At 31.8% G+C, this 17918-nt stretch overlaps 1 protein-coding gene across 2 annotated transcripts in view; it reads right to left on the reverse strand.

The window, feature by feature from the left end:
• Nucleotides 1-561: 561 nt before the first annotated feature.
• LOC143079503 (F-actin-monooxygenase MICAL1-like) overlaps nt 562-17918 on the reverse strand; it is a 53921-nt gene continuing 36564 nt past the window's right edge. For both annotated transcript variants that reach the window (XM_076254865.1, XM_076254866.1), the window contains exons 13-24: nt 14072-14154; nt 13407-13479; nt 12399-12621; nt 11728-11894; nt 10926-11017; nt 8726-8945; nt 7903-7952; nt 6888-7095; nt 5705-5804; nt 4741-5066; nt 2892-2996; nt 562-1130 (exon numbers count right to left, since the gene is read on the reverse strand). In XM_076254865.1, the coding sequence (XP_076110980.1) occupies nt 1009-1130; nt 2892-2996; nt 4741-5066; nt 5705-5804; nt 6888-7095; nt 7903-7952; nt 8726-8945; nt 10926-11017; nt 11728-11894; nt 12399-12621; nt 13407-13479; nt 14072-14154 (1769 nt within the window). In that variant the 3' untranslated portion in view covers nt 562-1008. The remainder of the gene's footprint in view (nt 1131-2891; nt 2997-4740; nt 5067-5704; nt 5805-6887; nt 7096-7902; nt 7953-8725; nt 8946-10925; nt 11018-11727; nt 11895-12398; nt 12622-13406; nt 13480-14071; nt 14155-17918) is intronic.

Genomic DNA, 17918 nt, shown 5'->3' on the forward strand with positions numbered 1-17918 from the left:
TGATTTCTACTGTCGACTTAATTGATTGAAATCCGGTTAAATATTTTCCAAACGATGTCTCATATCGTCTAATATCATAAAATTACATAGAAATTTAATCTACATCTTAAAATACTAACTAACTTATTTAAAATATAGCCGTAAGACACAATCTTGGAAGGAAACAGTTATTTAATACCGCACATATTGATATAAACGTCAGTTACACAGCATTTAATTACCATCGAAGCAACTGGACAAAAAATATTGATATAAATCCCCAAAATACCTGCAAAAGTGTTATGGATTCTGATTGATATGAATCGTTATCATATCAGTATTCATAGCAGTATTTATTTTTGTTTTTGTTTTATTTTGCTGATTCAAACTTTGGTTGTATTCATACAAATTGGTGGCCATCCTACAAATCGAAAACATACGGGAAATCAAATGTTTTGCCACTTATCAGAGTCAGAACATGATCTTCATTTGTATGAATTGAACACCTTCTGTGAATAACTACAATAATCTTAACACTTGATAGAAATGATCCCGAGGATTACCGAAGGAAGATGATAAAGCAGTTTAAAGCATTTTATTGATATAAGAAAGACAACTGTAGTGATACAAATAATGTACTGCTCGTCACGTAACTTCACATATGTTTGTCAGATCTATACAAAAATGATTCGTCACATAACTACACATATGTTTGTCAGATCTATACACAAATGATTCGTCATATAACTTCACATATGGTTGTAAGATCTATACACAAATGATTCGTCACATAACTTCATTTTTGTTTGTCAGATCTATACACAAATGATTCGTCGCATAACTTCATATATTTTTGTCAGATCTATACACAAATGATTCGTCATCTAAATTCACATAATAATGTTTGTCAGACCTATACAGAAATAATTCGTCATATAAATTCACATATGTTTGTCCGACACTTACACATACGAATGCTCATCAGTTCACTCTGACAAATCTTGTATAAAATAAAATTAAATTAAAAAACTAAGCATCTGATTCACGTAATTCGTTGTGGTGGACATCAAGTTGTGGTTTATTGTTGTAGCACATTTCACATTTCTTTTTCCTAGTGTCATTCACATAGGTACACATGCTACATTTCCAAGCTATAAATACAAAACATGTTCAATTAATTAAACACGTAACAAATTGTTTATAGAATTGTAGCCTCATCCTTTTATCTATTTGATATCAATATATTTACCAATCAAAGTTCATCAAATGTCTTTGATCATAATAAATAATGATGAGTCCTTTTTAGACGAAACGCGCGTCTGGCGTAAATATAACATTTTGATCCTGGTATCTATGATGAGTTTATTTGGTAAGTGTCTATGGTATCTTTTACAAAGAATTAAGCTACAAAATTCCCAGCGAACCGTGTCTTACTTAATTTAAGGGTGAACATTGTTGAACTTAAAGAGGACAGATAGCACGAATCAAATTAATATAAGACTAAAACTGTGAAAGCTTCACCCATGTCTAGGGACACTTTCTATTCTTCTTTATACCTTTCCATTGTTAAACTGCACCTGGACATATACAAACAGATACTAGGTACTAATGAACAAGTCTTAACTTTTGTCGAACACAGAAATTACCTTGAATTGGTCATAATTCCCCTATGACATAAACTCGATTTGAATTATTTCCGCAGTCGACCGATATTTAATTCTCTAAAATCGATTAGGAAAATGGAATTGATAGAGGTTGCATTCGTACGTAGGCAAAACTCGACGACAATAGTCCTTTTACAGTGAATGTTCAAAAATTTCAAATTGTTCCAACAGAAATAGCAGCACGGCGGATAAAAATGGAAATACCCTAAAACACCTGAATATCAAATAACATATATAAGATAATTCCCTTCGAAATAACCAAAAAAGTTAACAGACAGGCAGACAGAGTCGACCGGTTACTAGACCTTCTCTCATCTTTGGCGATGCAGGATAGAATGAGGAATCCCAAGAAGTTAAACAGTTTGATACTTTGTTCGTCTAGTACAGAGTAGCGGTCTCTATTTGTGCATGCATCTGGGGGTTTTGCATATGTCACCTATAAAATAATTCCCTTCAAAATATCCATAGAAAGTTAACGGACAGTTAGACAGAGTCGAGCAACTTTCTATTTTGAGGTTTTCCATCTGTGTCAATATCGAGAAATTATTAGACTTGAAACAGACCTCTCTTATTCTCCGTAAAGTCCTCAATGCCAAGTTGACTGGGAAACACGAGACGCACTCACTTAAATGTATATTGTTAAGTGAAAGGTTATAAACAATATATCTCAAAGTGAAATTTTTATGCCCCACCTACGATCACCGCGTTAAAGTTTTTGATCAAGGTAGTTTTTGAAGAAGTTGAAGTCCAATCAACTTGAAACTTAGTACACATGTTCCCCATGATATGATCTTTCTAATTTTAATGCCAAATTATAGTTTTGACCCCAATTTCATGGTCCACTGAACATAGAAAATGATAGTGCGAAGTTCAGGTTAAAGTTTTTGGTCAAGGTAGTTTTTGATGAAGTTAAAGTTACATCAACTTGAAACTTAGTACACATGTTCCCTATGATATGATCTTTCTAATTATAATTCCAAATTATAATTTTGACCCCAATTTCACGGTCCACTGAACATAGAAAATGATAGTGCATCCGTGTACTATGGACACATTCTTGTTTTTTTAATCTTTTTGTCTTTCAGAAGGTCAGTACAAGAACAATCAGCAGTACCTTGTACCCTTTTCAATCAAGTAGAGATTTTAAGGTACAAGTGTTTATATAATGAAAACCAACAATAGTTTAAATCTCATAAATCTAGCGTCCAGTAAATATTCCATGAATAAACTCAATACAATTCTACTTACCTTCACAGGCATCACAAAAGCTGTTTGTGTCGTCATTGTAAAGTGTACAGAACGGACATTCCCAATTTTGAGTTCCAGTTGTATATTCATCAACAAATGTAAGTTCTGAAAACAAAATAAACTAGAGGCTCTAAAAAGCCTGTGTCGCTCACCTTGGTCTATGTGAATATTAAACAATGGACACAGATGGATTCATGACAAAATTGTGTTTTGGTGATGGTGATGTGTTTGTAGATCTTACTTTACTAAACATTCTTGCTGCTTACAATTATCTCTATCTATAACAGTACTTTCTGTGGAAAATGTTATTGAAAATCTTCAAATTTTAAGAAAATTGTTAAAAATGGACTATGAAGGGCAATAACTCCTTAGGGGGTCAACTGACTATTTTGGTCATACTGACTTATTTTTAGTTCTTACTTTGCTGTACATTATTGCTGTTCACAGTTTATCTCTATCTATAATAATATTCAAGATAATAACAAAAAAACAGCAAAATTTCCTCAAAATTACCAATTCAGGGGCAGCAACCTAACAACCGATTATCCGATTCATCTGAAAATTCCAGGGCAGATAGATCTTGACCTGATGAGCAATTTGACTAGGTCAAATTTGCTCTAAATGCTTTGGTTTTTGAGTTATAAGCCAAAAACTGCATTTTACCCCTATGTTCTATTTTTAGCCATGGCGGCCATCTTGGTTTGTTGGCCGGTCACCGGACACATTTTTTAAATTAAATACTCCAATGATGATTATGGCCAAGTTTGGTTAAATTTGGCCCAGTAGTTTCAGAGGAGAAGATTTTTCTAAAAGATTTCTAAGATTTACGAAAAATGGTTAAAAATTGACTATAAAGGGCAATAACTCCTAAAGTGTTCAACTGACCATTTTGGTTATGTTAACTTATTTGTAGATCTTACTTTGCTGAACATTATTGCTGTTTACAGTTTATCTCTATCTATAATAATATTCAAGATAATAACCAAAAACAGCAACATTTCCTTAAAATTACCATTTCAGGGGCAGCAACCCAACAACGAAATGTCCGATTCATCTGAAAATTTCAGGGCAGATAGATTTTGACCTGATGAACAATATTACTCCACGTCAGATTTGCTCTAAATGCTTTGGTTTTTGAGTTATAAGCCAAAAACTGCATTTTACCCCTATGTTCTATTTTTAGCCAAGGCGGCCATCTTGGTTGGTTGGCCGGGTCACCGGACACATTTTTTAAACTAGATACCCCAATGATGATTGTGGCCAAGTTTGGTTAAATTTGGCCCAGTAGTTTCAGAGGAGAAGATTTTTGTAAAAGTTAACGCCGGACGACGACGGACGACGACGGACGACGACGACGTCGGACGCCGGACGCCAAGTGATGAGAAAAATACACAGGTACACAAAAATATATGTTAAGAGGCAGCAACAATGATTATGTTAACTAACAAGTAATTTAAACGTATATTTATGAGACTGAAAGAGCAAGAAAATGGAAACATTTAAAACTTGCTGCACCCAAAACGCTTTGGTTGATTAATATTCATCTGAAATGTTCACTTGAAAATGAAGCCAAAGATGTATAAAAACCTTAACAAATAAAATAAAATTATAGTAGATGTTTTAAAGTTAATACTCTGTCATTTATCACTTCAGTATTCAGTGAGAAAAAGAAATCAAAAGCAATTATAATTATAAAATTTGAAAAAAAATGAGAATATCTTCTTATATTGAAGTATGAAACATTAATGGAAGAAATTTATCATTGTTGTCCATTGTTTTCCACAATTTTTTCTTATTCATTAAGGGGATTTGGCTTTTGTCTGAATTTATTATTTGATTGATTTCATACTTTCAATTTCAGCAGACAAAATATCTCCACCAATAGCTTCGGATTGACTTCCGTCGTCTGCGATATTAGGCGTGGATTTTACATCAGGGGAGATAATTTTTGGAGCCACTTCGTTGACGTCATTTGCTATTTCCGAGGGATTTTGCATGTCAAACATTTTGTCTGTTTCGACTGCCTCGTCACTTGCCTTCTTTGTGACATTGTCAATTCCAAACGCTTGAGATTCAGACTTTTCAACAATAACGTATTCTTCTTCCTCGCTAGAGCTATTACGCGGACTTATTTCACTAATTTCTTCTTTTGGACTTGGTGGCAAAAATTGATCGCTGCAAATATAATACTAAATACTCAACATAAATAATATAACATGATGTATGTATCTGATCATGAGATGCTGTAGTGACTTTAACTGCAAAATCTGAATGCATCTTATGTTTTATCTAGATTTAAGAGAGTATAATAGTTTTCTAAACTATAAAATTTAGTGGAAGCAAATTTGAAATATTTTGCACAATTGTGAAATAGGTATAAAGCCAAAGGAATGGCAATGCTTTTAGATTAATGTCTGTACAGTTAAAAAAAAATGTCGGACCTGAATGATCAGTGTCTGGAGTTTGATCAAACTCCAGACACTGATCATCTCAACGATACTGGTTTTCTCGCTTGAGCCGGTACGCAAAAGCAATTGAGTTGAGATGACCAATGATAACCTGTTTATCGCTATTTTACCTATGACAACGTTGTCATTTTATTGTCAATTTCATTAGCAACGCCACGTGCCTCCTTAGTTTCTATCGATAATTTTCCATCTCAAGCGAGTACCATGATATGTATGAAAAATTATCACAAAAAAAGATCAAAGTAATAATACACAAAATAGCGATAAATGAGTTTATGTACGTTTATGAGTGTGGCAAATAACATATAATATTTTATTTTAAATTTATCAAATATATTCGCATACTTAGCTGATTGTAATTCGGCTTCATACTGTAATAATTTTTGTCGCCGAGTGTACAATGAACACAGCTGTCGTCGTAAAGTTTGTTTATTCTCTTCCAATACTGAAATATTACAATCTGTGTTATGACCAAGAGATAAAATTTAAATGGAAATGGGGAATATGTCAAAAAGTCTACAACCCTACCTAAGAGCAGTTAACAGCACAATGAGTCTACAATAGTATTGTAAGCTTTATTCATGTTAATTCTAGTAGTGTTTCTTTAGATCAAATGCACGCCTTGTAAACCACGATAGGAGAAGAGAGGGACGATAGATACCAGAGGGACAAGCAAACTCATAAATAAAAAAAAAAACTGACAACGTCAAGGCTTAAAATGAAAAAAGACAAACAGACAGACAATAGTACACATGACACAACATAGAAAACTGAAGAATAAGCAACACGAACCCCACCAAAAACTAAGGGTGATCTCATGTGCTCCGGAAGGGACGGCAGATGAGTGATGACGACTGTGAAAACATATCACACGTTATAATATATAAAAAAGAAGATGTGGTATGATTGCCAATGAGACAACTATCCACAAAAGACCAAAATGACACAGACATTAACAACTATAGGTCACCGTACGGCCTTCAACAATGAGCAAAACCCATACCGCATAGTCAGCTATAATAGGCCCCGATAAGACAATATAAAACAATTGAAACGAGAAAACTAACGGCCTTATTTATGTAAAAAAAATGAACGAAAAACAAATATGTAACACATAAACAAACGACAACCACTGAATTACAGGCTCCTGACTTGGGACAGGCACATACATAAATAATGTGACGGGGTTAAACATGTTAGCGGGATCCCAACCCTCCCCCTAACCTGAGACAGTGGTATAACAGTACAACATAGGAACAAACTATAAAAATCAGTTGAAAAAGGCTTAACTCATCAGATGGACAAAAATACAAGTGGACGTGGCCGGGTACTTATACATCCCGACACAAAAAGACGCAATGTGCATACATAAAACTTGATACCAAAATTCAAAAACATCACGAAGCTCCTGCTTCTTCCTGATAAATGAACAAAATGGCATGTATTGTAATTATGTGTAAACATAAATTAAATATTCGGTAAACAGGAAGTGATAAATCAAAATTTAGAGTTTCAACTGTTTGCTTACTTTCAGTGTTTTCTTTCAGTTGCTTTTCTATTTCAACTCCCTGTTGTTCTACGTCACAAAGCTCTACTTCTGCTTCTTCTAGTTGTCGCTTGATCTCCTGAGCCATGAATAGTTTGTTTTGTTGCCTTTGTATCGCAAGCTTTCTGGCAGCAAGTTGAACACGCTGTGCATGCCTCACTTCCGTCTGATCAGAGTCGGATCGCTTCAACTAAAAAAATAGTGTTTATTACTGCTATTGTGTTTATTAATTTCTGATTGTATTATACTGCTTACCGGAGTGTTTTTTTATTTATCTATTCTCATATACTGGAACTACCACCATTACTCATATTACGTACTATAAAATAACGTTTGGGTTTACTTTATATATTGCATTTTATATATGGTTAATTTCACGAATATGAAAATGGAGAGCGACAATTTTTTTATAACATCATAACTATATTTTTATACGGAACTGTTTTAAATATTGTCCATCTATTATAATTTGTAGATGATACCATTGCAACTTTTATTGAGGGTATAAATCGATTAAATTAGGTGTATTTTGCATACCATTTTTCTATCCTTTCACAGTTGTTCACCATAACAACCTCATATCACAGCAGATACAATATATGTTATCATTGAAGAACACTTACATTTGAATTACCCATTAAAACTTGTCAATTAAAAGGTTACATGGATACTAGTATTTAAAAATTTATTATATTGGACAGTTAGAAATCGTTAATATATTGTCATAAAAGAGGGACGAAAGATACCAGAGGGACAATCAAACTCATAGATTTCACTTAAGAAGTACTACCAATTATGTTTTCGAAATATTTTATTAGGTACCATATTTATTTAGCAGTCTTAATTCAACAGTATGGATACAAAACAAATACAACACAAATACATGTGTCCATTTGACACCAAGCCAGGGTCTAGATGAAACCATAGTTTGACATATACATGTATCTTAGAAAACTTATCACATATTGACTTAAATATTTAAGTTATTCGTACTTACCAGTGGTCTGCTACGATGGATACCTTTAGTCAGTTGATTTGCTGCAGGACCTGTTAAAAACATTACTATATTTGTACTTTGTGTAATATCAATTTGTGTATTGTAATGTCCTTTAATATGTTTCCTTGATTTGGCTTTTAACACATAAAATCAAGCGTAATTCATAAACTTAAGGTTATTGTTAAAAATGTTGACATGTGTCTTGCAGCAATTATCATTATCTTTCAGAGAAAGCAAAAAAAAAGACACTATTTAAAAAAATAGTTTTTGAAAATATATATACAACTCCATACCAATTAACATTGTCTAACGATTTCTGATTCCCTTTAAACTGACTTAATTACTTTGAAATTACCTTATTTGGAAACAAATTTAACTATGGTTTTTATATGAAAATTAAAAAATTACTAGTTTCAATAAAAACAAATTCATCAAATAGCAACTTAGTTGGGTAGTTGCAAGTTAATTTAGGAGCCTGAAGAGGCAATTATATAGAAATTAAATCAAAACAAAATGTACAGAAAGATGGAAAACGATGCAATTAGATTTATGATGAGTCTTTAAGAAGCTGTTGATATAAACTACAAGACGTGTGTCACACAATTTTTTCTGTTAATTCGGACCATTGTCATCTCAACACACATCGGTATACTTTTCTTAAAAAAAAAATCATATCTGTATATGTGTATACATTACTTGTTGGTTGTGTTTCTGTTGAATAGAGGTATTGTTTACACTAGGTTTTTCATTAATAATCTTGTTAACATGTCAATAAGATTTAGCAATTGTAAAACAAACCAAAAAAGTACACTATATTTGTTACCTTTTTCAAATCCTTTACTTTTAGGTCGATAACAAGTTGCAGAAAATTTAAATCGCCTATCATCAAACTCCCTAGATTCTCTGTTTAAGTCCTTAATAGCTTTTTCTAACATTTCTTCGTTTTTGCTCGATTTTCTGTTTTCTGTAGACTGTTTTTCATTGCGTAGGTATATATTAGACCCGTCAATTTCTGAAGCAGGGCTTATTCTGCTTTCTAATTCCTAGTATGTAAAACAGTAGATTATGTATTTTACTTAAAATATATATTTTTCCATCTAGTGCAATTTGTATATTTCAATCATCAGATAAAACATATTTTATAAGGTTTTCTTTTTTTTCAAAGTTTAAACAAGTATTCATCACACTGTTCTTTCGAACGTTTTAAATCCTTTGCAATTGATAAGTGTGAGTAAACTCACAAAAGTAATCATGTCCTACAAATTCCATCAGTTCCGCTTTAAAATGTTTGAATGGATGTATATTTCCCTATGATTAGTAGCAGGTAGTGTTCTGCAAATCTAGTTTATCTCAGTTAATCACCCAGTCCCTAGGGGAGAGTTGCACTTTCAAGGAAGACAAACATAGACACACAGACGCACAGGATTGTTCGTAGATCCCCAAAGACCTAACCTATAGAGTAGTGAAAACGGTATCTATTTAAGATTCATTTTGTGATGTATCGGAATTTTCACTGATGAGTCTTTTGTAGACGAAACGCGCGTCTGGCGTATATATTAAATTAAGTCCTAGTATCTATGATGAGTTTATTTACAACCACTGGAACGATGCCACTGCTGGTGGAGATTTATTTCCCCGAGGGTATCACAAGCCCAGTAGTCAGCACTTGTTGTGCTGACATGAATTGTCATTGATATGGTTATATTTATAAATTTACTGTTTACAAAATATTGATTTTTTTTTAATACTAAGGCTTTTCTACCTCAGGCATAGATTACCTTAGCTGTATTTGGCAAAACTTTAAGGAATTTTGGTCCTCAATGCTCTTCAACTTCGTACTTTATTTGGCATTTTTTATTTTTTTGGATTCGAGCGTCACTGATGAGTCTTTTGTAGACGAAACGCGCGTCTGGCGTTTATATTAGATTAAGTCCTGGTATCTATGATAAGTGTATTCACACTTGTGTGTTCAAACTTTAAGCTTCTGTGCTGTAAACTTTTAGACTTAGTTCTGATTCATTTTTTTTGTGATATACAACTATATATACATAGACATCAATAAGCTAGTTTCAAAATGCCACCTGTACATTTTAATAATATATACAATTAATGATATAAAGAAGTTGAAATTGTATCGTTTGTAAATAAAGACAACAGTAGTATACCGCTGTTCAAAACTCATAAATCTATGGACAAAAAACAAAATCGGGGTAACAAACTAAAACTGAGGTAAACGCATTAAATATTAGAGGAGAATAATGACACAACATTAAAATGTAACACACACAGAAACGAACTAAGCATTAGACAAGATCCGATGAGAATAATCAATATAACATCAAAACCAAATACATGAATTTGGGATAGAAAAGTACCGTGACACGTCTTATAGTAATGTGAATTCACACTATTTTCCTGACTTGGTACAGGACATTTTTAAAGAAAACAATGGTGGGTTGAACCTGGTTTTGTGGCATGCCAAACCTCGCACTTTGATGGCATTGTTAAATATAACATTAAAATGACAACATAATAATACAGGACTACAATACAAATACAATGTAAATAGTAGAACGTATTAGGCAAAGAAACACATGAATAAAAGATAACAAAAGTCATCAGGTTTAAAATTCATTACGTCAAAAACGCGCCTCTTCCAAACAAGACTCACCAGTGATGCCCAGATATAAAAGTTCGAAAGTCAAAAAAAGGGTACAAAGTTGTATAACTCTGGAGGATCAAAAGTTGAAAAGGTTGTGCCAAATACGGCTAGGGTTTTTTGCTTGTGATAAGAACATCCTTATTATATAGAACAATTTATGCTATTGCAAACAGTAAATTTTATCAAATGAATATAAAAGATTTACATGATAAAACTGTCGTCTTAACTAATTACAGAAAACTTTAAAAATTTTATTGACTAATTTATAATAAAAGCAACGTTACAATGATTTATCTAACACTTTTTACTTAGCATAGTTGATCCATGCATTTATATTACTTTAAAATAAGGATCATCCTACCTCGTTTTCGTCCTCTTGAATTGTTTCACGTTCATTACCTCTTCTATTTGGCCGCATATTTAATTTTTGTTGACTTGGATCCGGTGTTGCGTCTACAATAATTTAATGTGTCAGATATGCTACATAACAGTTTTTATAGATTTACAATCAATATCACATTAGAACTATAGAGTACTGTCTTCGATTTATCCAATTAATGAATGGCGCGGGTATGTTGTACGGAAAAAAGCCAGTACTGGTACTTTACAGAAATCGTCTTCAAACTGACTAACAAAACAATTACACTCTGTGTTTGCGATCATATCTAATGTGACGTGCCATATTAGTATTATCAGAGGGTATGTACTGTCATGTGTAACACGGCTATTGTTTACGACCTCACATTGACCATTAGAGATCATTCGCGAAGAGCTGTCCTATTGAAGTATACTCATCATAATATTCTATTCATTATATGTTTCACTAGTAAATGAATTTAAGTCTGAAACGGTCACTTTAATCTTTACATTATCTGACAAATCTGAACAATATAACTTGTCAGTTATTTTCAGTCTCATTCAATAATCACAGTTATCAACTGCGGTTAATTCAGTACTGTTCAGACAATTTGCTTGCAGTCAAATCAGTAGTGTCTATTAGTTTTTCGGAAAAATCAATATGAGCCTTTAGATTAAAATAACTAAACACAGCTGAAAATATTCTATTCAACTGCAAACGAATTTACATAAATTAATTGAGAGATTATAAATGACTTAATACTTTTTCCGTGTTATATTTAAAAACATGGCTTTACTTTTCTTACCAGTTTTATCTGATATATCCTGCAGATGCTGAATAATGCTGCGCTGCTTTGTATCTCTTCTCAATGTTTGCCATAACTGTGAAGCATCTTTAATTGTCATATGTTTATTAATATTCGGTCCAAGTGTAGCTTCAAGTCTTTCTTCTATATCGTCATCACTGCTCTCACTAAAATATAAGAGTAATTCACCTTATGGCATTGTGGACAAACGCGCATCTTGTATGATAATTTAATGATCTTAGACCTTGTTGACAGTCGGACCAATCCTCAGTTAGACTTTCGTGTGGTCCCATTTTTTGGTTTATAAATTCATTCAATGTAATTCGTGGTCTTTTTATATCTATACAAAGTAACACGTTGATGTCTGATAAAAGTTTATTTCTTAACTTATTTAACTGCAAAGACAATAACAAGAAATTTATAAATATATTTCAATAATATACACTTATACATTCACTTTTCAACTGGCATACAAGTGAAGGTTTAGCTAGCTATAAAACCATGTTCAATCCACTATTTTCTACATAAGAAAATGCCTGTTCAAAGTCAGGAATGTAATGTGTTCTGTTCGTTTGATATGTTTGAGCTTTTGATTTTAACATTTGAGTAAGGACTATCCGTTTTGAATTTACCTCGTTGTTTAGTTTTTATGTGTTTTACTTTATACATACCTTGAAGACTTATCATTCTCATCATCGTCCGATTCTGGTAGTTGTATGCTAAATGTACCCATTGCGCGTCGAACAGATGCACCAAAATTATGCTCAAATATTTTATCCTCCGTTTCTACTTCTTTGTTATCATCTGCTGTATTGTAGAAGTCTTTTCTTCGTATTGACGCCGATGTTACTCTCCGTGCTAAAAAGTCTGGCCTTGGTGGAATTTTTGGTTTTTCTAGATAATAGAGCATCAGTATGTTTTTCTAAAAAATTACTGAATATAAATATTCATTGAACCAAATTAAGATATTCATATTGCAAGACCAAAGGACGTTATAACTGACTTTCTATTTAATAGTATTTGGAATGTAAGCAGCTTTTATAAATGTGATACAAGTGGAGGTTTTAAAAATATACATCTGTTTTTGTAAGATTGTTTGCAATCACTGGTGGAATATCAATAATAAGGGTTAGGTAAATTTAGATATTCCATTTTATATTCCAAACATTTGTAGTATACATATCGCATAACAAGAAGAGACCTTTGTTTGGCTTGTATAGGATAAAGCATTTAGCTAAAATTTGATATTCTATTTCTTTTAATTAATTTATATTGCTAAAATTTGTAATAAAGATATTGCATAACAAGAAGAGACCTTTGTTTGGTTTGTAAAACATACAGGTAGTCAACATCCAACAATTGGTTATCGTAACTGCAAAACAATATATGTATTCCGAATACTTTTTGATATTGCATGTTTTATGTTATATTTCTTTCCGTAAATTTGTAGAAGTAAATATTTGCTTGATGTATTTATAATCAGGTATATTTTCACAGCTAATGTTTCTAAAAAATATTTCCTGACAAATATATCATTATTTTAATATGAAAATGTACAATAAAGAAAAATGTGCTATAACGTACGTTTACTTTACACTTTGTTACTAGACTTGCCAACAGAATTCCACATGTAAATACTGATAAAAAATTAATTCAAATGAGTGTATTTTATACTGTACCTGAACTTTTTGGTACTCTCTTTCTGTCTGCAATATTAGATCTTTCTTTTAGAGGTTGGGGCTCATTGATTGGCTGGAAAATACATTGTACATGCTATGTTGGTTGATAAAATTGTAATGCTTTTTCCTTAGGATCGTAGTGTTTAAAAAATTACAGGAACTGTTTTGTTAAAACATGTAACATATTTATTTGATGAGAACACATATAAAGTACATATAATAATTCCAGGCTGTCAATTCAAAGACATATAATATTGAATGCAAACATTTAAGTTACACATTTAACACTTTTCTATGCAATATTTGTAAAGGCACTGTTGTTGTTCAAACGACTGTCTGATTTCTACCTTCTTAAGCTGCATCCCTTATTTCAACCTTTGTCTTCTGTCTTTTAATTTGCCATCTAATTATTTTATACCTGTAATGGACATCCTGTTACTTTTCTTAACATTTCCATGGCATGCACAAATTACTTTGGTATTGCATATCACGTTTACATTTTAAGAATTGTGCCGTGCATACAATAGTATAACGTACATGTTTGTCAAAAGAAGGATTCGTTGATATTTTATTTTACAATGGCGACCGAATCTAGTGGTTGTCTGCTGAAAAATAAATTTTGTATTTATAGTGTTTATGTTTTGTCAATAATTCAAAAACCTTACATCCAAGACTTGAGATGGACGCTTCCTGATTGATTGTGTAAACTTTGCGTTTGGTCCGGCATGCTTAGGACAGAAAAACCTCACTAAAAGAAAAAAAAGAAAAATAATGCTAGAAACTTTATATATACGCTTTTATTTTTTTGAAAATGAGATATTGACATCTAGACATTGTTCGAGGTAACTGTGTCCTTTGACCGTCATCTAATAAACATTTAACTACACATTTCTTTTTATGTTTGCTTTAAGCACATTTGACCTAGAAGATCTTTGTAGGAAATATTGTTTTTAAAGACAAAACAGAAATTCGGAACATGTATTTAACCACTAGTAACCCGAATTTAACTTGATCGGACAAAAACGTGTTAACGCTATTTAAATGAGATTGATCGTTATTTGATAAAGATTGACAAAAATTAAAAATTATATTTAATTCATTTCAATTCATATCAATTTATTTTAACGCCAGTCAAATAGATTTCTCTGCAGTCGATCAATTGAAATCAAGTTAGTGGTTAGTTGCGTCAAACTAATAGGCCACGCCCCTGTTAAGCTATTTCAAACATGCATTAATTCGTTTTAAACATGGATGAGACCCGGGCTATTTACAGGTAAATCACTCAAGCAAAACGACCTCGATGTATTTATCGTTTGGGCAGAATCAATTTGCGCCAATTGCAGTTTTTTGTTTCAAAATTTAAATGCGTACAGTCTTAATAAAGTCACATATTTCACAATTTAAACAAGCGAATGAATAATAGGGCGCCCGAATAATACACGTGACATGTTCATATATATAAGGAATTAAAATAAAAACATTAAAATATATATGCACACGCGGTTTAAAAATGCAAAACTTGTGAATCTGTTGAAAATAAAATAGTTAGATGTATAACATGATTTTTATTTGCTCAAATGCACTAGATCTTTATCGCATATATACATGTGTTTCAAAAATTGCCAAGTTCTATGAAAACTCGTGGCATGTAAGTTACGTGTGGTCCTTTGCAACTATTTACAAAACTTTTTGTATTCCTGTATATTTACCGTTTCTCTTTTTTCTGTTTTACTATAATAATTCTTCATTCCGTAAGAAAATATACAGCTCATAGGATCAAATGCATACACAAATTATACAGTTTACTATATTGTACTCGTATGTAAATGTAGACACGGAAATCTACAAAGAAATTATTTTATTGTGTACATAATTTAAATCGATGTATTTCATATTTTCGGTATTGACTGTAAAAAGAGCTTAAGTGCAGTATGAGTAAAATACAGAATTAACTCTACCTTTTTTTTATATTTCTTTATTTTAGAGGTAAGCTGCTGGCCAAGTTTCACTTATTCTGTCGAAAATCATTTACTTCAATAACCAATCAATTGTATTCTGAAAGAAGTTGATTTGTTCTCTGTTCGAATACATGAAATATTTCTCACTGAACGTTATGTTTGCAATCGATGATCAAATACAAATCTACAGTATTTATATGAAAGAGACTTTATGATATATTTTTTTATTATTATTCTACATATATTTGAAGGATCGAAATAATCAGTTCTACAAATGGTTGTTATTTAAAGACTTGAAATTTTACAATTATCAAGTGCATCCATGAAATTTTTTATCGACGCACTAAACTTTTCCTTTTCATCGTGCATAGCTCATTTTCCGATTCACTTAAAGTTTCTAACGATCTTCTTACTTGTTCATTGCATTCTAAAATTAAAATCCTACACAAATTGCAAAAACTTTTATTCTCCGGCTAGACTGCGTAAAAGATAAATATTGTTTTGTTTGTGTATACACAATGTTTTGAAGGCCGATATCCAGTTTTGCTAAAAAAGAATTAATTTACGCCACAAGTTAATTACGCGAATTCTTTTTTTTTTTGTATCACTTTATCATAAAAACTGCAACATTCATTTGCGCCAATAAAACAATCATTTAATTATGCAAATATTATAGACTTGTTTTCTTAGAGCACTGAGGAGGTCCTTTTCGGTATTTACATGTAGGTTCAGAATTCGCAAACTGAAAGGGCCTCCTTAGTGCACTTAGACTGACATAAAAAGTGCACAATGGACCTGATGGAAAGATAGAATTGACACAAAAAAAAAAACATGGCATACGGAAGGAGAAGTACATAATTTCGAATTCTAGTAATTATAAAGTTATTTAACAGTTGAAGTAAGTATTCTAATGTTACATGTACGTGTAAATATGTTAATAGTTTGGGCAATAGTTTCGAGGTAAATATGACACAATTAATAAAATTGAGAATGGAAATGGGGAATGTGTCAAGTTCCATTTATTGGCGCAATTAATATTATAAAACAGAAGAGATGAGCGCTATTCAAACGTTTACAATATGACAAATTACACCTAACCGTTTTCACAAATAAGTATTTTTTTCGCCCGGGGATATACACCTGCCAGTAATCTACCTTCAGTAACTTTACAATACCCAGCCGTGTCATTTCCGTATATTGTACATGTAGATATCACGTGTTATACATGTATTTACACAAGAAATACCCATTCAAGTGATTTTTAATTTCAGAAGAACTCCATATCGGGTACATAAACATAAAATTACAAAAATATGAAAAAAATAAATGTTGTTTTATTAAATGCAGCTAGGTATGTATTTGTAAACTTATGTTAATTCGTTATTTCATGTATCTTTTTTTTGCTTCAATTACTTTCTTGTATCTTATTGACTTATTCGTAAATCGAAAAAACGCACAAATCTGAAATGAATCGTATGCATGGCATTGAACATGTTGAATGATTTCTCTAACTCAAAACTAGTTATACATGTACATGTAGATGCCTCTGAAATCATATTTTTCTCGTTGGGTTGTTTGTCCATTAATTGACGTTTACGCTAAATTCTTATGTTCGGTATTTGTGAAAACCGCTCATCTATCAATTTTACAAGAAATATAATACTTGTAACTTGTAAGTCATGAACATTGAAGTTTAACTTGCTATCATTTTTTCGTATACGCACAAACATAAAATAAAATGAAACACCTTAAAGTAGCAACTTTACCTGACCATATAGGAAAATAGGTATTCAGGTGGATCTTAACACGTACTTGTGATTTGATTAAAACCGGTTTTGTTTAAAATATACGAAGAAATGTCGATATGTTCAGGACTTAATTAAATCCGTATTTCGGTAGGATGGTGCAAGCATACGATTTTTATTGCTTCTTACACTTTGAGAAGCGAATAATCTTCAACTACTTTATTCAAATATTGTGTAAAAACGTTAATTTTGAGCTATGAAAGTCAAGTGGCTCGAGTATTTTTCTGAGGAAGTTTTAAAAAATTGCAAAGAAATATTTTTACACTGGGTTAGCTTTCATTAGTCTTAACTATCTATAGATTAACAACTTTTGATTATATTTATAATTTAGAATCATCATTGAAGGTGGGGGACGATTTCGCAGATAATTAATTATATTGATGTGCCATTTGTATGCAAGAGTGACATTTCGTTGTATTATGTGCCAATTCGAAAAAGTTATGGGAGTATTCTCTCCCCTTAACAGGTTCATTATTTTATAATTAAGTTTAGGTTTCTGATATAATTTTGAATAATTACAAAATGTATCAATTCAATATATTTCAGTTTTTGTTATTGGTATATCAAAAACATTGATGTACGACTATAATTTCATAAATTTGAAACGTTTAAAATGATTACATACCAATATAAAGAACCGTTCATCATTTTTGAAAAAGACTATGAACGAAAATCGAGTTATTTATCTTCCCTTGGTGACAGATTGATTGGGATATGAACCAGCGTAATATAATGGTAATCACAGAGAG

The sequence above is a fragment of the Mytilus galloprovincialis genome, chromosome 6, assembly GCF_965363235.1.
Source record: "Mytilus galloprovincialis chromosome 6, xbMytGall1.hap1.1, whole genome shotgun sequence".
NCBI classification, from domain to species: Eukaryota; Metazoa; Mollusca; class Bivalvia; order Mytilida; family Mytilidae; genus Mytilus; species Mytilus galloprovincialis.